Genomic DNA, 22,897 nt, shown 5'->3' on the forward strand with positions numbered 1-22,897 from the left:
AAAAACTACTGTCACTTTGTGCCAAAAGCCTTGGCGCGATCTCTGCCATCACGCTCTCTACTTTAGAAGAACTGAATGGGATGACACTGCCCTTGGTTCCCCTGCATTTGTGAACTAAATCAGCAGTTCTAATTACTCAAGTCCATTGCCCCAAGGGGGTTCTTCAAATTCAAACTTATTTCACGGGTATTTGATGGGGTGAAAAAATCAGTCACTTTTTTTTTTTAATTGGATTTGTTGTTCCTGACTTTTCTGCACCACAAGCCACAACATTAGCAATGAAGCAGCAGAGGAGGCACAAGTTAAAACAAGTAAAGTAGGAGAGCCAGGAGCCTGAGGGAATCCTCAGACTGGAGCTGAGGCTGGCAGTGCTTGGGGTGTACACATTGGAAACGAGTGAATGGCAAGGAGTTAGGACCAGGGCGAAGGGGTAATGTTTACTTTTCTCAGCTTTAAGGTTCTTTTGGACATTTCTGATATTTTAAGGCAATAGAAGAAGAGTATTTTTATGCAGTGATAATGTTCCAGCCATACGGAAACCTTGCAGAGTTAGAGAATATTCCAAGACTTGGCATAATTCTACGTCTTTGTTTATGCCATTCTTTTGGCCTGCAATGCCCTTCCTGCCTTCTGGCAAATCCCTCATCTAACCCTCCAACAGTCTGTCAAATTCTACTTTCCTTCTGATGAGGTTCTACCCAGCTCTGTTTACCTCAGGTAGCAGCTGTCCTCCCCTGTCCTGCAGAACTTTGATCACACTTCCATTACAATGCTCATCACAGTGCATGGTCACATCTGTTTACATCTGTCTCCTCAGTTACGCTGTGGGCGTTTAGAAATCAGAACCACATATTCTGGTCTTCTGTGTCATTTCACTCATAGAATCTAGCATGTTATTTGACACAGAGGAGGTACTCATGTCAGGCTGAATAAATTGTCTAGCCAAACTATTTTAACTTTGTTGGACTAGAAGAAACCTTAGATCCCGTTCAGCTCTGATTTTGAGAGACAAAGAAATGAAAGAGTTTAAGAAACATGCCCAGGGCTAGAGCTACAGGACAGCTCTCCCGAGTCCCTTTTCATTCTGCACAATACCACACCTTGGGAAATGACTGAACAGACTACCTTAGCACAAAACAGAGTCAGTCACTCCTCTCCTCACCAAGTTACACATGCCTCTTTAAGAACGAGGAATGGAAAAGGGAAGAAGGAAAAGGAAAAAAGAAAAGAGACAAGGAGGAAGCCAAATTGTAAACACCCCTAGATCAAGGTTTTTGGCTTCAGCACTACTGACATTTGGACTGGATAATCCTTTGTTGTGAGAGGCTTTCCTGTGCATTGCAGGATTTTAGCAGCATCTCTGACCCCCTCTACTCACTTAGATGCTGGTAGCAGCCCACCTCCCCAACTGTGACAACCAAAAATGTTTCCAGACTTTGCCAAATGTCCCCTGGGGGCACAATCACTCCAGGTTGAGACTGACGGCCCCAGGCGAACAATCTCAGAGGAGGTAATCTACACAACTTCAAACAAAGTACCAATAAATTAGCATGTTTCATATACTGGCTTCAAACCAATATTCTCATATTAAGCATAGAAGCCAGAACCTGAAATACTTAATCCTCTTACATTTCTATTAATCCATTTTATTAAAAACAATGATGTTGTCACTTGGCCTATACAACTGTTAATACAACAACTAGAAAGAAAAAAAGAAAGAAAGAAAGAAAGAAAGAAAGAAAGAAAGAAAGAAAGAGAAAGAGAGAGAGAGGAGGAAAGAAAGAAAGAAAGAAAGAAAGAAAGAAAGAAAGAAAGAAGAAAAAGAAAGAGAGACTTGCTAAACCTTACAGTTCTAAAAGAGATTAAACATACTTAATGTGTTGTAGATATAACCTTAATAATTTTTATTTCAGTTTTACTTTAAACTTGTTTAAAAGTCCTTCCTCAGTATCACACATAAGAATCACAAATTCATTATTCCTACAAAACACAATCTAAGGAAATAAAAATTAGTGAAAGAGGAAGCAAATATCTTTGACTTGATTTGAGTATATATCTTCCAAAACCCATGCTTTCCTTCATGGTACGCAAAAGTTTTTAATTAAGATTTTAATGTACCTGCGTTTTTTTTTTCTGTTTTGATTCTTAAAAGTAATTCCAGTATTTATAGTTCTGTTCTAATTTCTAACTGAGGAGTGTAACAAATTCACATTTCAAAACCGAAATATTAAACATGAATAGTCAATGGCCAAAGTTATTACTTTTTATTTTTTATAAAATCGGGGTTTATCAAAAAAAAAAAAAAAAGAATAACCTAAACCTAGTCTACTCCATTCATCTAGTCCAATAAAACCTTATCATGACTTACTAAGTAGAGTCCAGAACTGTACTTGTTCAATTGTATAAACCACAACGTCCCATTTCTGCAAAGTTAATGAAACAACAGTCAGCCAACACAACTGGCTGGCTGGGATTTCTTGGGGTCTGGCCTCCAGCTCTTGGCTTTGACAGGGCACCGCTGGATGGTGGCTGTCCACTCAGCTTAAACAGCAATGAAGACAGCATATGGCACTAATGCCAGCTGCCATGTCCAGAACGACAGCAGGGATCCCTGAAACTCAGGTGGTTTCATCACTACACTGTGCAAACTGGATCCAAATGACACTCCAGGTCCACCCTTCTGCTTCTGCTTCCTGAACAGAGTAGCCTCCTATTTCCCACCCCATGTTACCATCCCCTGTGATCTTCCTGATTCCATAAAATAGGAACTTTAACCAGGGGAAAGGGCAAATTGCCAATCACATTATAGCCAAATTTCATTTCTTGTGGGGTTTTATCTACCCACTCACGCTTTTAAATGCAATTAAGAGGAATACCACAGCTTTAAGTATGAGGTTTTTAACCAGGAACTCTTTGCATCCTGCTCACTATCTCCTCAATAAGGCCTTAAAACCTGATAAAAAAGCAGATATAGATAATAAGGAGACAGATAATCAAACTAGACACACACACACACACACACACACACACACACACACACACTATTTTATTTCCACTGCAATCCACAGGCTCCCAGGTTATTTGAGAATCTGGAATGCTAACAAGACTGGCAAATCATAATTACTGCCACCAACCCTTCGACTTGTGACAATATTCAAAATTTAATCTCTTATTTAAATTTAAATTTCATTTAAAAATTGCATTATATTCCTACCCCAATGCCTCATTAAATAGTATAGAAACAATTCTTATATTTCAGATTCCCTCTTCTAATAATTAAGATCATATGACTATACTTAAAATAGTTTACTTATAAAACTTTGAAAACTGATAGCTAAAATGTTGATAATCTGCTAATTCCAAAAGTCAGCCATTTCTTATTATTGACTAAATGAAAGAAAGTGTCTGCTGTATTTTGGGATTTTGATGATGTTTTTGGGAAAATTTCCCATTTTTCTCACAGCCTTATGGCTTGGAGGCAGGGCTACTGCATATGATTCTACTATTTATACATGTGCAACAGATCCTGAGTGACAAAGGGGACGTAAACCCAGCCCAGCCTCAGTGCCAAGCCACATCTGAAAGGAAAAGTGCATTACTAGGATTCTTCTGCTCAGAGGTGGCACGTTTTTGTAATTTATCCAAAGACAAGTACACGCTAGCTAATCCCTACCTGACAGGTACACTACAGAGCCTCAAGAATCACTCAAATGTGGAAGAACAGGCCAAAAAAAAAAAAAAAAAAAAAAGCTCAATGACCAGAGGACAACCCTTTCAAATTCTGTGCTAACTGCTAGATCATAACCCTCAAAGGGCAGACTCTGTCTAAAGATCACGTTCCAAAATCCCAATTTTTACACAGATGTAAGTTTTAAAAATCCTAAATCAATGCTAACAAATAGCCCAAATTATTGAACTAATTCCCTGTTGTTTAACTTTTGTCTTTATCAACATCAGTCTCTTTATGCAACAGAGAAAATATAAAAATTCAATGTGGCACATGAATCCCCTTTAAAATAATATTACTTATGATGGGTACGTTTAAGGAAAATACTTCTGAGGTGTCCCACGGTCAAATTAGGGCTTGTGCATCGATAGAAATCATTCTAAAATCTTGGGGCAGAGAACAGAAAACAAGGAAGGAGAGCAAGAAAAGACATGGGAAGATAGGCGGGGAAGGAAAAGGATGATTATAACAAAGAAATGAAGGGAACAGAGGAAAAGCAACCCCGATTTTCTGCCTTAGGGTAATTACAGAGTGGTAAACAATATTCATGCAAATATCCAGCTTTCTAAACCACTCTTTCAACTACAGGTTTCAAAAACAAACAACCAGTAACAAAGAATCACACAAGTATTTGATTCTAATAAGTTTAAAGAGTTTCAAAACAGATACTCCCCTTGATTTAAGATGTTTAAATCATGAACGCCAAGATAAATAAGTTTCTTACCTCCTGTTACCCATTCATTTTTGGCTTTTTTCTCCCTTCTCAGTGCTCTCGGCCCAGGTCAACTGGTACATACAGTTTCTCAGAGCCCCAGTCAGCTGTTCTGGGATCAGCTCTGACAAGCACAGCTACCCTGGTAAAATGAGTTCTCTTTGCCTTTCTCATCCGAGAGCTTTCCTCCCATCTCAAATCAAAAAAAAAAACCAACTTTGACTGTTATCTGTTTATGAGATTCGGATTTTTATGTGCATCTTCTCAAACTCTGCTTACTTTTCCTTTTTAATGCATTACTTTTCTGTTTCTGTTCTTCCCCGAGTTTTCATTCTAAACATGTGGTGTGGTTTTAAAAACTTTTTTCTTTGAATTATGAATGGTAGGGACAGATCCATCCAAGGAGTTTCAAACCACAGAAGAATCTCAGCCGAAGTGTGACTATACTACACCTGTCAACACCACCTGTGGTTTTATTACTCACTGGGGACCAAAGGCTGCTCTCCTTTTTCTGGTCCAGCAGCTTAGAGCTTCACCCTGTCTTACTACGAAACATCAAGGGAAAGATGTCAAAAAACTTTATACAAAACCTGCCAGGATGTCTAAGCAATATAATATCGATGAAGGAGAGGGCCTGCAGGGTATAAAACCTAAGGTCAGGAGACAAGCAGGAAGTCCCATCATCCTTGGAAGGTATGGGAGGGGGAAAATCAGAATGGAGAAAGACAGAGAGGAGAGGGGGAAGCTAGAAAGAGGGCAGAGGAGGGAGAGGGAGGAGGGCTGGTAAAGACCGTCTGATCCGGGACATGCCAGGGTAGCTTAAGCTGCTTTCCTAAGTATTTTGATGTTGTTATTCCATGCATTCCAGCCTACCGTATATTTGAATTACTTTGTTTCTTGCTCTTTTTTAAAAATAAAAGTTATACAAAAAAGAAAATCTTACTTAAGGCTGCTGGATAAAATACCCAGATCTGAAGTGTTTTGTTCTAAGTGTTGCGCCCAAAAGATTAACAAATCTTCTACAGCCTGTAATAGTTAACCAAGTAATCTTACATATGTAATCTCATTTCATCCTCACAATCTAGAAGGGTAGGCACTCAGTGAACTTAAATGACACTCTAGTAAACTGGGGAACGGGCACCTAAAATATATCTGGGGCTTTTTGCTTCATATACCGTGTTCTTTCCAGTATCCACTATTTTAATATGTTATATAGGATGGATTCAATTAAAGAAGTAGCAATATATAAAACATTAATTTTGTATAAGTCCAAATTTGTTTGTCAGAGTTAGATGCACGCCATTATACAGAAAAATAGAAACTAATTTGAATCTTTACTTACTGTAGAACCTTCTTTTCCCTCCTATATAACGAAGTATTATAACTTTATGTAAGAGCTCTAGAATTCAACTGTACAAGAGAAATGATCTCCTCATTATCTTCAAATACCATTACTTTATAACTTATACACAGAAAAACTATTTGAAAAGATATTTGGATCCTCAGGACTTGATGAGAATAAAACTCGAAGTATATAATATTTTCTCCTCTTTGTTCATAACGAAAATTCCATCTTAATACATGCATCATAATGTAACTTCATTATTTTGCCCGAAAGGAAAAATTCAATCCCTGTAATTTATCACAAATGAACATTATTTCTACTATTTTTTGTTATCCATTTGTACATATACCAAGTATTTTATGATACAATTTACTAAGCTATTACCTTTGGGAATTCCTACATGGTTGGGAATTCATGAAGTGACAACTTCAAAAGGAAATAAATCTGTACTGGGCAACAATGTTCAACAATGCTCAAACTCTAACAGAATTAAAACAATCTCCAAAAATATAAATTTGTAGCTTTGCCCACTTAAGCATTTATGAATCTATTTATGCTCACCTTTAAAGTCCAAGAAAATTTTAAATTAGATTCTCTAAGTTTTCTCTAAACTTTAATTGATGCACATTTTCCAGTAACTCCAATTTCCTCAAAGTAATATTTTGGAGGAATTGAAAATATCAATGGGAAATCATAATGAAACAAAAAAAATTGTATCTTTGAACTATGCTTTTCACCAGAGATGCATAAGAATTTACTACTTTAGAAATACTTCTAAAGTTTTATTTTAAGTCAGTGGCAATATTTGGGTGTATTATGATGACATAAAACACACACTGAAAATAATCATTTCTATGGCTGACTTCATACAGACCTAAAATCACTGAAGGGATTTAGCCCCCCAAATTAGGAAGTCACTTACATTGACTCTGACCTCCCATCATGAGAAGTCCAGGTGCTTCTTCTTGAACTTCAAGGGCTCGGGCAGCCCAGGCATTGCCCCAACACTGCTTAGAGCAGTGGTCAGTCTGGAAGTAAAGAAGCACAGTAGTATCCCAGAGTGAGTGTTTTAAACAAGGCCTTCAAGAGGCACTAACACTGCATCCATGATTGGCCACATGCCATTTGAGACTATAACATTATCCCACCACAGCAAGAAATGGTGATGACCTAGAATGAACTGCATTTCTCCAAAGAATATATCATAAAAGGGTTATAAACACATGGTTCCATATTGCCATTCATTGGAAATGAGCTTTAATGGAATGATATTACACCTCCATATTTAAAAAAATTCTGAAACATACAGAAAGTCAATGAATTATATTGTTGTTTATAGGTAAGAACAAAATCATATGAATATCATAAAATAGGTAAAATAATTTAAATGAGCTTTCATTACAGAATGTATTTGTTTTGTTTACTCTCCCATCTTTAAAATAATTTAATAGATATCCCATAGCTAAACTAATTTAATACACATACATCCCATCATTTCTGAATAAAGTACAATATATTACTCAACATATTTTTATGTTAATGTTAATTAACATAATTAATATATGCTACATTAAACTCAGAGCCACCAACTGGAAGTGGCACTGCACTTAATCCTGGCCTGGGAGAACTCTAGGGAAGAGCTTGACCAGACTAGCTCAGGGATACAGGAGCTATTCTAACATCTTCACTCACTCCCCAGTGCTTTAGGAAACACAAATGTATGCTATCCCTAAGGCTCATCTACCAAAACAAGGCCTGAGTTACAAGGAGAGGTCTACTCCAAGGGTTTTGGGGACCACACAAACTCATTAAAAATAACACCATCTGGAGTAGCCAAAAGAAAGCTGTGGAGGAGACTGGAAAAAGCACTGGTTTAAGAGGAAACCAAGATTCTGTTTCAGTTCTGAAGATAAATGGTTCCGTGACTTCACCAAGGTCTAGAGCAATTCTCTGTTTCCTTTCTAAATATTGGCAAAAACAAAACACTCACACACACGCACGCACACACACACACACACACACACACACACAACCAGATGGATGATTCTGACCCTGATCACCAGGGAGCTTTTGAAGAGTAGGCCTATATTCAGTCCCCATTCACAGAGATTCTAATTTGATGTAATTAGAGTATAATGAAATGTAAGTATTTTTTTAGACTTCCAGAAATAAAACTTAAAAATGGCAAATCTAGAATTCCAGATGATCTCAAAGTTCCCTCCCACCCACCAAATTTTATAATTCTGTACCATAGCTCATTTTGCCACTCATGGAAACTATAAAATATACATTATTTTTTTAAAAAAGGGGCTTCAAATGGTAGACAAAGAAAGCATTACACAACTATTGAACCATATAAATATAAGCCTAATTTTTTCTCTTTAAAATGATTTACTATTATATACATGTTTATATCTTATACGTATTAATATATACATTACATGTATTGTTATGTATATATTATGTATTAATATACACGCATATATATATATACATACACACACACACACACACGCGTACTGGGTTGGGGTGGATAAAATATACCTATCCAACAACTTTTCAGCCAACATTTTCATTAGTCTCAAATTGCACCTACAAGAAAGTTTTTATTCACTTACTATGAAAAAGTAGCGTCTTTATATTGCAATTTTTTTAAGTCACACTGATGACTAAAATTTTAATTTCTCACGCTTTTAGAAGTCTACATTTCTTATTTTTTACTTGTACGAGTCTACAGTTCTAACATCTTGGAAACCTAAGAGGAAACTGAAAAGTGGTAATCGATACTAAAACCTGAGAAAGAAAAAAAAAATCTTTTAAAGGACAACACAGTTATGAAATAAACCTAATTTTAACTAAAATGTGCTTTATAGATGACTCATGGTTGGTTTGTGCAAACAACTGGGAGAATTAGAGTGTGTATGCTTTATTGACAGGACAAGGGAAGAAGCAAATCCTATAAATATTCAGAAGCACAATCCCTTGTGAAAGCAAATATCAGCTATAAATAAAGAGTAAAATAAATGAAACAAAATGTAAATATAAAATGCAAATATATAAGTCATTCACTAGCAAATTCTAAGGTTACCACTAATAAAAGTTGTGATGGCTGATGTCATGGAATACTACAATCTGTAGGGTACTATCAGTACCTCCATTTTATACCCAAGAAAGAAAGATCAGATAATCTGAGTAACTTCTCCAGGTACTCACATTTAGAAATGTCATAACTAGGATTTAAACCTAAGGCAAGCTTGACTCCAGAGATTCTTACCCTCTAAATGTTCTAGCAGAGCACAAGAATAAAGGAGAAGTCATTTGTAGGTGGTCCTTCGTCATGACTTATACCAGTCAAACACCAGAGGCAAAACCAACTTTCTGCCCAGAAAAGGCTTTAGAAGAATCTATGTAAAGTTCATGGACCTTTTCTTAAAATGTTAACTTCATTTCCATACTTTCAAAAGAATACATGCATTTATTTATATAAAACGAAAAACAGAATGGAAAGTTGGCCCAGAAATACCATACAATATATAAGCTCACAATCATTTCTAGTGTATTAAACACTACAAGAAGCCCAAAAATTGTCTCAATGCTACCAGCATGAAAAACAGATTGAAGAAGGAGAAAAAGGAGGAGGAGGGGGAAGAGGAAGAGGAGGGGAAGAAACAGGAGGGAGGGGGGGACGAGAGGGGGAGGAGAAGAAATCCTTCTAAAAGTAGGAGTTTCAATAACCCTGTAAAGGCCTTTTTTTCATCTTTGATAATACTCATGACTTTTTGGATATTTACGTAAAGAAATCTTGGGGCAAATGCTCAAATCTGGATGTAAAACAAGCAGCACAACCAGTTCTTTGAAGATCTTTTGGTTCTAGTTCCTGCTCTGTCAATAACATAACCTTATTCTCCCTGAATCTCACTTTCTTCCCTTACAAAAATGAGAGGGTCAAAGTATACTGGTGAGTTTATTTCCTAAATAATTTATTAAGGAAAATTTCAAACATACAGCAAACATCCAGCAAAGTTGAAAGAATCATAGGCTGAGCACCCATAAATCCTCCCCCCGACATTTTACCATTAATACGTGACTATCCTTGCTTCATCATGTATCCCAGCAACAATCTACCTTATTTCGGTGCACTTCCAAGTAAATCACAGGCATCAACACATCTCCCCCTAAATACTTCAGCATGCTATAATTGAGTTCGGTAACTGTTTAGTTTTTTACATAAAACACAAATATAATAAAACAGAAATCTTAAGTGCATACTCACTTAGTTTTAATAAATGCATGGACCCAAACTCCTTTCAAGATATAAAATACTATGTTGTTGAGTTTCTGAGTTTGTTTTCTAAGTCACAGAAGCCAAGATGTGGCAAAAATAGAGAAGCTCTATTAGAAGAGTGAAGATCTTCATCCTCAGTGGTCCCTCTGCACTGCCTCAGAGTTCTTAGAGCCCAGGGCCCCTCAAAGGGGAGGAAATCATCCCAGCAGATGCTCTCTGAGACCCCCTTCCAGCTCAACACAGCCATAGCCTCTTAGCACAGATGAAAACAGTTAAACCACTCTGACATTCTCTGCCTTTCACCATACATGAAACAAGGCCAATTTCTCAACACTTGGAAGTTTCACTGGTAAATTATAATTGGTTTAATTGTTTGTTTATTGTGCTTAAGGCGATCCCGTATTTGTGTCTCAGATATTCATCTTTTTAAAGTGATTTTGAATGGCAATTAATATTTTCCCACATTAGGGCCAAGCTCTAGTCGTAAACTGAAATGCACCTTCAAACATTCTGGCCAGTTCCCAAATACAGTACTAATTTGGGTCGGTATTTACAGTGACAAGTGGAGTTTTCTCCACATCAGGATTATAATTCCTGCTGAGATCAGTCTCCGTCTCTCCCTCTCTCTCTCTCTCTCTCTCTCTCTCTCTCTCTGTGTGTGTGTGTGTGTGTGTGTGTGTGTGTCTGTGTCTCTGTCTCTTACATTTTGACTTTGACATAATGTATATCTTTTGAGTAAACAAATGCCCTACAGGGGACACTTGAGATGTTAGTTCAGCTCCGCCTTTCTTGTGTAACTTCAGGACACTCTGCCAGACTTCCTGGGCCTCAGTTTTCCAGCTGGTAATATTGAAGGAGGGGTGACTAATCCTCAGCATTAAGAATGTCAATAATATGAGCAGTTAACACAAAATTCACTTCAAAAGAGCCATCTTCCTGAGAACAATTAAGTACCTGGCAAAGAAAGATACAAACCTGTAGTTCATCAGATCACTCAATTATCTTAAACATTCAGTCCCAGCCACAAGATTTAACTGTAGAAAGAGACTTGCTCTGTTCTCAGTAGTTATGGAATCCTGTCTGAAGAGTTGCTCCTTATTCTCTTCTTTTTTTTTCCCCCTTTTTTTTTTCCCTTAGACCATCTTCATTAAAAGGAAATTCCAGTTTGGGCTACTATTATTTAATATGTTTCCCAGAACCTCAAAAAAGAACAATATTGCCTGCCATATAGTACATTTGTATGAAAGAGGGCCTGATCTATGATGATCGGTTCCCCCTCCCCTTTGTACGCTCAGTTATTTATATTTTAGCTGAACTATTAATCATCAAATTGCCTCTGGTAAAGAAGATATAAAAAGATACACTCCAAGGCATACTCAAGTAAAGGAGAATTAGTAGAATGGGCAAAAAAAATCTGGTAAGAATACTTTAAACCATGAGCATATTCATTGCTCAGGACTACTGGAGGACAATTCTCCAAGGGTCTCTTGTGAGCACATCTTGTAAGCAGAAGTATTGATGTCCTGGGTTCTAGGCCATCTTTTGAAGGATTTTTGTAGAGAGAAGAACCTATGCAGACAGAGCAGAGGGCAGATTTGTTTGCTGAGTAGTATAACACCTCTCACCAGGGCAAAGTCTGGGCAGGTTTGTTTGCAGTCCATTATAAAAGAGTTCCCTAATCTCAGGATCCCCGGTTGAGAGGGGAATCCTCTGAATTAGTACCGTCCACCTGGCTGACTCCACGGCATTCCTGAGGAACCTGGGGCACAAGAACTCTCACAAACATGGAGTTCATACTGTTTGCTGTGCTAGACGTATTAAGCGTCTTTGTCTCTGAATCAAAAGTTTCGGCCAATGTCTATGAAACGATACCAGGCTATCCCGTTAGCCTGCAAGGATCCTGCTGCAGGGACTGCAAACATCTGAGACCATTCCCAGTTCTTCACAAGGGCACTGGCATTGCCCAAGTTTTAGCCTGGTATATCCCTCTGTCTCAGCTGAGGGATCACTCAGTCTCTCTCTCTTTCTCTCTCTCTCTCTGTTCTCAGGGAACTCTGAACTGGCTTGAACATCAGACCTCCACATAGCTTTCCTGAAGTCAGAGTACTTGATGAGTTTGAATGGCGCTACAAGTTGCATTTTACAGAATCAAAAAATTACAAATGTTTATTTACAAAAGGTAACCTGGGAAAAATAACATAAGTAGATTCAAGACTTCTCCAAACCTGCATACATATAACATTTTTAATAAAGCCTGTTATCTGGGATAGCAATGGAAAAAACACCCTGACATGTTGCAAATGGTAAAAAGTAAAAACTAAATACAAAATACTATTCAAATGAAGGAAATGAATATATTTAAAAAAAAATCCTGAAAAGAGTTTAAACATCATTCCTTATTGGTGCTATTAGCCACCAAGGAAGGTGAGGGATGAGAGAGGACTATGGAGATTTATTGCATTGACTTCTTGTAGTCTTGGAACTTCCCCAGTGTATGCTGTAAATAACTATAAACTAAAATGCAAGTGTTTTACACAGTACCTCAGTTTAAATGGCTACTATGAGACAGCTGTTATTTTGCACAACTGCAAATTAAGGGTAAGGTGCAGGAGGAGAGTCTCAATAACATGGGATTTTGTTTTGGAACACAGTATTAACATCTTTTCAACTACACTTTCATACCTAAGCAGGATCAGCTTTGCCCTGAATTTCTCAGGTGAATAAATTATACATTTGCTTTAAGCGGTTCTCTGTAATTACGCCATAGTTCAAAAAGTAATCTGCATGTGCTGCCTTAGAAAAATAACACGAGGTGCTGAGCAAGAAGGCTCAGCTCTGAAAAGGCTCTTCTCACACAATAAAAATAGACAATAGTCAGGAATGTAAAGACGTAAACTGTGTTCTGTTTGTCTTGAGCACCGAATAACCCTCTTAGCATTGAGTGGACGTTCATTAAATAGTCACTAACTAAATTAACATAAAAAACTTCATTTGCATCGAGTATTTTAATCATCAACTCATGGTGTACTGAAGGTAACTAAAAAATCAATGATACGGACTAGTTATTCAAATAAGAAAATTGCTCACTGAGAAAATGGCTGAAATCTCTTTATTTCAAAAACTGGAATAAACATGCAATTACTTCACAGGTTATGTGGTATGGTGATGATTTTTTTTTAAAAAAAAATATTTCCTTGTAAACCCCAATGCATAAAGTAATTTATATTTGATTAAAGAAGGAAAAATATCAAGGAACTCAACCCCCAAATTTTTCTTTTCATTACATGTAAAATGAGCACCTCTATTGGGAATACAATTCTAAGTGTAATTTACTATGTGCTTACACAACTCTAAGGACAAAAAAGGCACATTTTTCTGGAGATGAGAGTATCTGCTCATAACAGTTTGCAGTAATAAAGTTTCTAATCAAAGTGCCATGACAGAGTGATAACTCATCATCTAACTTCCCACAGCAGGTAGAGAATGCAGACCACTGAGCCAGGAGAACATCTACACAGGCACTTGCTCCAGGTAAAGGTATCACAATGGGCAGAAATTCCTACACTGGCCAATGCATGAAGCAAGACACATTTTTCAATATACATTTCCAGGTTCCAACTGAAGGAACAGATTTTACGCTTCTGACCTGTACCTCGGGATCTGTCATTCCAAAAATTTCTTCAAGTGATTCTGATACTTTGACGGGCTTGAGAGCTGTTCACATGGCTGACAGAAAGAGGGTAGGACAGCAGAACAATCGACAACCCAAATCAAGTTCTGGAATGAGAATTAGAAGGCGGCAAAGGAGTAAGTCACGCTGGAAGGGCTCCGTGTATGACAATTAAGAGAGAAATGGACGTCAGAGACTCAAGCTGGCGATCTTCCTCTTAGGACCAGGAAGACAGTCAAGGAAAATTGGACGCATGGGCCCCTAGACTGTTAAAGAAGGCGATAATGCTGCCAACAGAAAATCTATCATTTTTAAGAACACCTTTGACTCTAACTTTTCCACAGGAAAAAAAGAAATATTGCCACATTCAGCAGACCCATAAGTTCTGAGATTCGTGTTTCAGAAACATTAAAATCTGGGCAATGCAATTTAAGACTAAAGAATATGAGGGTAGTTTTATAACATGAGAGGCACAGGAAGGAGATGTGAGCACTTCATTTAGTTAATATTGAGAAGTTAACTTGAAAAGGAATAAGGGAGGGTGCCTGGGTGGTTCAGTCGATTGAGCGTCTGACTTCGGCTCAGGTCATGATCTCACAATTTGTGAGTTCAGGCCCCGTGTCAGGCTCTGTTCTGAGAACTCAGAGCCTGGAGCCTGCTTCAGATTCTGTGTCTCCCTCTCTCTCCGCCCATCCCTCACTAGATCTCTGTTTCTCTTTCTCTCTCAAAAATAAATAAAAACATTTAAAGAAATAAAAAAAGAAAAGGAATAAGAGAGTGAGTTCAGAAACAAGGCATCTGACAAAATCAAGCAAACTCTGGTTTTCCCACTTTGTAAACTGAAATAAATCGCTGCTTCCCCACATCAAGGAAGGTGTACCCCCCAAAGGACTGAGAGAGATGTATTTAATGATTGAGATTTCAGGCTCAGAACTCAGGCTTGGGTTTCATCACTTAGCTGTGTGAACTTAAGCATGTTAGTTAATCTTGATAAGCCCCAACGTCCTCATATGTAAAAGTGAATGATGGATGGGTGATAACAACAGTAACTATTTCAAGTGGTTATTGTGGTTATGGGAAATAATGTATTATTTTACGAAATTACTTATCCAATCCACATTACAAGTTCAGCATTATAATGTACCATACATTTCAGTTGCCCAATTTTCTTGAATACATTAGTCCAAAGATTCCCTTTCATATAGTAGTGAGGAAAGGGCCCCACATCTTGAAATGTGTGGCTTTCCATAGGATCACAGGTACTACAGTTGGAATTAGTTTTAGGGACTCTACTCAAACTCCCTCATTTCACAGGAGAAATGCAGACGTGGAGATCAAATGGATATGAACTATGTCTTCCTGCTGATGTCTAGAAATTTGCTTAAATGAACTTTTTCTTAGAGTTCTTCATTTTTTTTCATGAAACTGAAGAAAGTAACACATGTTCGTTATAAACAAATCAAACAGAACTAAAGAGAAAAGTCTCCCTTAATTGCCCCTCCCAATCCAACCTGCTCCCCAGAAGTAACTCCTTGGTACGTGTGTCCTCTGAGACTTTTCTAATGTGTTTACAAATACCTTCCCACATGATAGATGTGCTCTCAGCAATACACCAAGCCCTGAGAAACTGGTTTCAAGGCTTGCAGAAAGTTAAGCATCCAGGACTGGTATACAAATTTCCTGATTCTCAGTCCGGGGCGCTCTTCACCACCCCGTGATTCCTTATGTCCCCGTAGACTGTGTCACTGTTTATGTTCTAAACATTCTTCTGTGATTTTCCTTAACATCAATTATTTTTCTCTACTTTATTCTGATCTCTAATTGCGTCCTACTTATAAAATACATTTGTAGAAATTTAGCAAGATATTTGACAGCAGGGTATTGAAAATTAACTTGATATTTGTAACAAAAAATATATGCTACTATAAACTGTAAAACTACAAGCAACTCAGTCACCTTCTCTGGTCTCTGTTTCCTCATGTTAAAAATGAGGATGATGACTCCTTATTACTTACTTCTCACTCTGTTATTGTGACAGCCATAAACATTGCTTCAACTAATGAATAAAAATGTTTAATCACTACAGTGTTTATGATGGACTTTTCTTGAACCATTCCATGCCTAACATACCATTATGCCCATAGCATCGTCTAGGAAAAAAAAAAAAAAAAACTCTCCAAGTTGCTTTCAAGTTCTGTTTCAACATGCCCTTACAGCTTTCCCATTCTTGGCGGCCTCATTCCAGCTTATTCTAAAGCAACTGAATCAGTATCAAGTACCTTAACGGTTCCTCATCTTCAAGATTTCGGAATGCTGGAGTACCCCAGAACCAAGTTCTTACACCTCTTCTCTTCTTTATCTGCAATCATTCCCCCTAGTGATTCACCCAATCTCACCTCTGTAAGTACCACCTGATGACTTCGAACATCGGATCTCCAGCCCAGACTCTACTCCAAACTCTAAACTCATGCGTCCAGCTGCCATTTGACATGACCACTTGGATGCCTAAGTAGCATCTCACCTCCACACATTTAAGACTCAATTCTGACCTGCTCATCTCTGTGTTCCCCGTAATCTTATTCTTTCAGTTGCTCACGTTTTAAACTTTAGATCCATTTTTGACTCTTTCTCTCAAGATCCCACATTATGTTCATCAGTATATCCAGTTGGCTCTGTCTTCAAAATGTATCCAGAATACAAACACTTCCCTCAGCTTCTTAACTCACACCTGGTCTACGCCACAATCATATCTTGCCTGGATTACTGCAATGGTCCGCTCATCTCCTCTTGCTTGCTCCTACCTCAAATCTATTCTCAGGCATTTAAGGAGCTTCCGAGACTAAACCCTGACTCCTAGCCTAATTTCCAACCTCCTTTACCTGAGTTCCAGGCAGAATGAGTCTAGCTTAGTGCTTTCCACTCTCCTCTTTAAAGGGTGGTATGATGCAAAACAGAGGATTCAGAGTTGGAAGACCTGGATATGAAGAGCAACACCACCAGTTACCAGTTGTTTACACGCGAGACATTAACCTATTGTCTCAAACTATTTTTAAAATGAGAATAACAATGCTACTTGTTCTATTAGGTTGTTGTCAAATCAGATTAGAGACATGAAAGTGTTTGAAAAAAAATCAAGCTCTATAGAAATATTTAGTCTCCATTATAATCCAATCCTTTCTATTTAAAACCCAGTCCGTATCGCTTTGTAAACTGTTTCCAAGATGAACTAGTAAAAGAATATCTTTCCTATAGCACTGCTGGTTGCAAACATCTACTATATTTCAATTCAACTTATATCAGGTAATTCAATACTGCACTGCTGTTTAACTTATCGTAAGTTTATAAAGTGTCCTATGTGAAACTGGCTTTAGTCTGCATTTTTTTAATTACAATCATTAGTATATTTATTCTGTTGCTCCTGACCAGATTATAATTTCTTTTTAGGACGAGATACTCTCTATGAGGGGCGCCCAGATGGCTCAGTCGGTTAAGCATCTGACTTCAGCTCAGGTCATGATCTCACGGCTCGTGGGTTCAAGCCCCATGTCAGGCTCTGTGTTGACAGCTCAGAGCCTAGAGCCTGCTTCGGATTCTGTGTCTCCCATCTCTGTTCCTCCCCGTCTGGTGCTCTCAACCTCTCTCTCTTTCTTTCAAAAATAAACATTAAAAATATATATATATTTTTAAAAGATACTCTCTACAAGATATTCTTTAATTTCTCACATATTTCACAGGTGCCTATTAAAAGAAAATGTACACATTTTTTATAGCTGATGTACCTATTTGGATATAATGAATAGGTATTACTTTAACATCTTGCTTCCTATATTGAAAGAAGTATCTACTATGGCCCTAAAAGAGAAAGGGCATCATGGCCTGAGTCCAAAAATGAATACATAATGGTCTTTTAATAAAAGCATAACCATGACATATTCTTAAATATTAGTTCATGCTGAACTCTGGTCACAAGCATATTTTCCATAAGAAGAAACAGTTACCAAGTTGTATGTTTATCGTTTTTAAACTTTTTTGAGACCACTGTGTCAAAAATCCAAACTCAAATAATTTCAAGAAAAATAAGCAAGCTGTCAGGATCTCTTCAGCTTGTTTTGTTTTACATGTTTTAGTTGCAAACAATTAGCAAAATAAATGCTTTCTGATTTCTCTACTACAATGATGCAGAAAATATAAAACAGGTTTAAGGAGAAGTCAAAGTTAGGAAGCTAAAATTCTGGAAGTGAGTTTGATTCCTCAGCGGAACAGTTCCAGGGAAATGACATCGAATCAAATGGAAAAGACAAAGACAAAATAGAGAAATAGAGAAGCTGGGAAAAGGAGCCTTAGTCTACTATCCTGTAAAATGACTATACTGAGATACAGGCCTAATTCAAAGAGGTAATTCACTAAGAGTGAACAAAAGCAAATTTTAAGAAATTGGCTAGTCGTGTAATTATTCTTTTGTGGATAAGCCCGAGGAAACTGCAATAATTAATCTAAAACTAATTAAATATATCTTATCTTCTTCCTTGTAATTTAAATAATTCTCTGCTTTTCACCTAAATTGGTTGACTGTCCACCATAAATTAACCACATATTCTATGTGCTAGATTTTTTTCCTTAATTCTGTATCTCCTTTATGTTTTCAATTGGAGCAGCAAAATGAGACAATTGTTAAAAGCCCAGACTTTGGGGGCACCTGGGTGGCTCATTCAGTTAAGCACCTGACTTCAACTCAGGTCAAGATCTCATGGTTCATGAGTTCGAGTCCCACACCAGCTCTGTGCTGATACCTCAGAGCCTGGAGCCTGCTTCAGATTCTGTGTATCCCTCTTTCTCTGCCCCTCCCCTGCTCAGACTGACTCTCTCTCTCTCTCTCTCTCTCTAAGATAAACATTAAAAAAAATTTTTTTTAAAGACAGAGCAGAAGGAAGTGTTAAACAACAAAAGAGATTTACACAATGAAAGAAACATCTTTAGCTATCCTTTCCCAGGCTCTCCATCCCTTTGAGTAGATTGAGATTATCATCTCGTGCCCTTTGCTCTCTACTTGAATGATTTATTTTAACATTTTTGTAGGGTAAGTTGGGTAGTTACAAACTCGTTCAGCTTTTGCGTGTCTGAAAAAAGTATTCCACCTTCATTTCAGAAAGATATCTTCACTGGGTAAAGGATTCTAAGTTGACCGTGTTTCTCTTTCAGTACTTTGAACATGTGGCTGCACCATCCATTAGTTAGCTTTGCTTACAGCGAGAAACCTGCTATCATTCTTATCTATGCTCCTCCACATGCAATTCCTTTGTGTGTTCCTCTGTAATGTGCTCTTTTCTCTTGCTTCTTTAATATTTTCTCTTTTTCGCTGGATTTTAAAAATATGATTGCAATGTGACATAGTGCAGTTCTCTCCATGTTTCTTATACTTGGGGTTTATGGAGATGATTGAATCTACGGATTGATTGTTTTCATCAGATTCAGAGATTTTCAGTCATTATTTATTCAAATAGTTTTCTAGGCTGTGTTCCACCACCACCATGCTGTGCTCCCATCTATCTCTTCTCCTTCAAGAATTCCAATTACTTATGTATTAAGTCCTTCGACCTTGTCCCACAGCTCACTGATGCTCTCTGCCCATGCCTTTAAGGTCTTTTTTCTCTTTGTGTTCCGTTTTGCATAGCTTCTTGTATTGTGTTCAAATTTACCAATCTTCTCTTCTGCAGTGTATAATCTGTTGGTAATACCATCTAGTGTACTTTTTATCTCAAACATTGGGTCTTTCATCTCAACAAATTTGATTTGGGTCTTTTTTATACCCTTTATATCTCCACATAACATGTTAAATCTTTCTTCTAGCTTCTTAAACATACAAAATACCACTGTAATAATTATTTTAATATCTTTGCCTACTAGTCCTATTATCTGTATCATTTCTGAGATTTTTCTCCTTATGGTAAATCATATTTGTGTGGTTCTTTGCAAGCCCTGTTGAATTTTGAGTTACTTTTTATTATAAAGACAGTACAATGTCACATAAAGTTTGGGGAAATTGAATAAACAAAATGATTCATAACCTGCCATTCTAATACTGCTAATTTTTACATTTTCTCATCTATACTTTGTCCATACCCATGTATATTTTACACACTTTACATCACAGAACTATCCTTAATATTGCCCACAAACATTCAGATATAAAAAGGTGTGTGGGGGAGAATATACATATATCTAACACTAAAAAAACTTCTGAAGTGCTTTCTAGTTTTTATACACATGCATGTCTCATTTTTGCAGCTGTAAAATCAAAGTATATAGTCAAATTCATATTTTTATGCTGTCATTTTATAAAACAATCTATAATATCCCCATATAGTCTTTGTCATTATTTTTCTCTTAAATATTTTAAGGATTAAAAAATTATGAGACAATTTATGTTTATTTTACAAGTAAAATAATTCAATTATATGAAAGAAAAATTACTGGCAGACTTCAGAGATATTGCAGGTTCAGTTCCAGACCACCTCAATAAAGCAAATATCACAATAAAATGAGTCAAATGAATGTTTTGGTTTCCCAGTGCATATAAAAGTCAGGTTAACACTATACTATAGTCTATTAAAAGTACAATAGCATTGCATTAAAAAATACAACAATGTGCATACCTTAATTAAAAAATATTTTATTGCTCAGGACACCTGGGTAGCTCAGTTGGTTAAGCGTACAACTTCAGCTCAGGTTATGATCTCATGGTTTGTGAGTTAGAACACTGCATCGGGCTCTGTGCTGACAGCTCAGAGCCTGGAGCCTGCTTCAGATTCTGTGTCTCCCTCTCTCTGCCCCTCCCCTGCTTGGACTCTGTCTCTCAAAAGTAAATAAGCATTAAAAAAATTTTTTAAATATATTGCTAAGAAATGCTAACCATCATCTAAGCTTTCAGTGAGTCATAATCACTAATCACAGATCATGGTAACAAATATAATAATGATAAAAAATTTGTAATATTGTGAGAATTACCAAAATGTGACATGAAGTAAGCATATGCTATTGGAAAAATGGCACTAATAGACAAACTTGCTCAATGAAGGATTGCCACAAACTTTTGATTTGTAAAAGAAAATACACTATTTGCAAAGTTCAGTGAAGTAAAGTACAATAAAGTCAGGTATGCCTATACATGGTCTCCACACCCAATTTCAATTGCATTTCCTTAACTAACAAATACTAATACTCTGGTGTGTATCCTTCCTTATCTTTTTCTATTTCTTTATCTTTCATATGTAAACCATATATAGACAAATATATAATTTTTGTTTGTGGGTTTTTTGGAAACATTTTTTTTTTTCATTTATTATACCATGAATACCTCTCAAGGTCAAAAGACACAGGCTTAACTAATTCTTTCAATATCTTCATTTTATTGACTATTCAACAATACAACATATTTTAATCATTTTCCTGATAGACATTCCCACTGTTTCCAGTATTTTCTTTTTGTTTTGGGGGGTTGCTTTTTATTCTTGTTTTTGTTTTGTTTTGTTGCCTCTTAAAGCAATGCAGCAATATTGATTGCATGCCAGATGCAATGCTGATTGAATTTTAACTTGTTGGTTGCTGGACATTTTTATATTCCTATGAACATCCTTGAGTTTTGCTCTGGGAAGCAGTTAAGTTATCTGGATCCTTTCCGGTCTTTTTTTTTTTTTTTTTTTTTTCAAGTTTTGTTGGAAAGAACCAGCACGGTGTTTAGTCTAGTGCTAAGTTTTTCCTAATACACTAGAAAAACATTTCCCAGATTTTACCTTCTATCCAGTAAATTATGGAGTTTTTCCATCCTGCTAGGTGAGAACAGAACACTATTACCAGCTCCGTGTGAGCGCCAAGGAATTTTCTATCTTTTTGGGGTAGTTCTTTCCTGAACCTTGGGGAGTCTTCTTAAATGCATGCACTAATCAGTAGTCAGCTAACTATTCGGGTTGGGCACTGCTGAATAAAACAAAACAAAGGGATTCTCTGCAGATCTCCAGAACTTTTTCTCTGTGCATCAATCTCCTCTCTGGTGTTTTGCCTCACAAACTCTAGCTGCTTTGAATTCTGGACTCTCAGCTCCATATCCTCAACACAGGGAAACTTCTGGTCTCTGTCTGGATTCTCCAACCCTGTCCTATACAGAATAAGCTGAGGCAGTGATAGGGCTCATCTCATTTGTTTCCCATCTCCCAAAGACCACTGCCCTTGGCTGCTTGATGCTCAATGTCTTGGAACTACTATTCCTTATATTTTGTCCAGTTTTTTAGTTTCTTCAGGCACAGTGATAGTCTGGTCCCTATTACCCCTGTCTGGCCAGAAGCAGAAGGTCCATAGTCTGAATTTATTAAGATTTTATTCAGTCGCATTTCAGAAATATGGTCACTCAATTTGGATCAAATTTTCTTTAAGTAGTGACCACCTATATAGAAAACCTTACTAAAAAAGAGCAGTTTAAAAATTATTATCATTCTATAGAAGTTTATAAGTTTATAAGACTATCAAGTACTCTCACTCAAAAGCTCAGGGCAAGCTTACATGCTCACTAATGATTCAAAATGACAAGGATAGTTTGGAGTACTGACAAGGAATGAAGTTGAGGGAAATAGCTACCATCTTGAAGAACTCTTCTAATGTAAGGTCAGAAGAATTTCTTTAGAAAAGAAAAATTTCTATAACCACAACCCAGATGGAGGTTAAGGAAAACTGAGCATAATGCAGAGGCACCAATAAAAAGAATTCAAAAGTTTAAGGGCAAGAGAGTCACCCGAGTACCCAAAGAGCTGCCCAAAGGCACCAGTGGTGAAGTCGGACTGGGTTCTCCTCAGAGCTGCATTCTCCACCCTCTTATTGTCTGTTCCTAGCACATTTATAAAACTGGCCTAATCTTCCACGTTAATGATTTTCACACTAATGACTTAATACTTACTTACCCAGCAAAGAGTATCTCTGTTTTAAAAGAAAGAGGCACAGCGAGAGCAATGCTTAATTCAAAGAAATCACTAATAGCATGTTTTCAACAAATCCTACTGAATCAGTGAATGACACACGCACTAACTCACCTCCATTCATACATACAAATCCCCACCACCCACTCTACTTATTTGCATAATCTGTTTCAACACAGGTGAAGCATGATAATT

At 37.1% G+C, this 22,897-nt stretch overlaps 1 protein-coding gene across 2 annotated transcripts in view; it reads right to left on the minus strand.

The window, feature by feature from the left end:
• The window catches only part of TLL1 (tolloid like 1), a 210,349-nt gene that overhangs the window by 171,328 nt on the left and 16,124 nt on the right, over positions 1-22,897 (minus strand). The window contains exon 2 of one of the 2 annotated variants that reach the window (XM_019441056.2): positions 6,707-6,812. The exons of the other annotated variant lie outside the window; for it this stretch is intronic. Within the exon in view, the coding sequence (XP_019296601.2) occupies positions 6,707-6,728 (22 nt within the window). The 5' untranslated portion in view covers positions 6,729-6,812. The remainder of the gene's footprint in view (positions 1-6,706; positions 6,813-22,897) is intronic. 2 annotated transcript variants of the gene reach the window in all.

The sequence above is a fragment of the Panthera pardus genome, unplaced genomic scaffold (assembly GCF_024362965.1).
Source record: "Panthera pardus isolate Hobbes unplaced genomic scaffold, ASM2436296v1 HiC_scaffold_13, whole genome shotgun sequence".
NCBI lineage: Eukaryota > Metazoa > Chordata > Mammalia > Carnivora > Felidae > Panthera > Panthera pardus.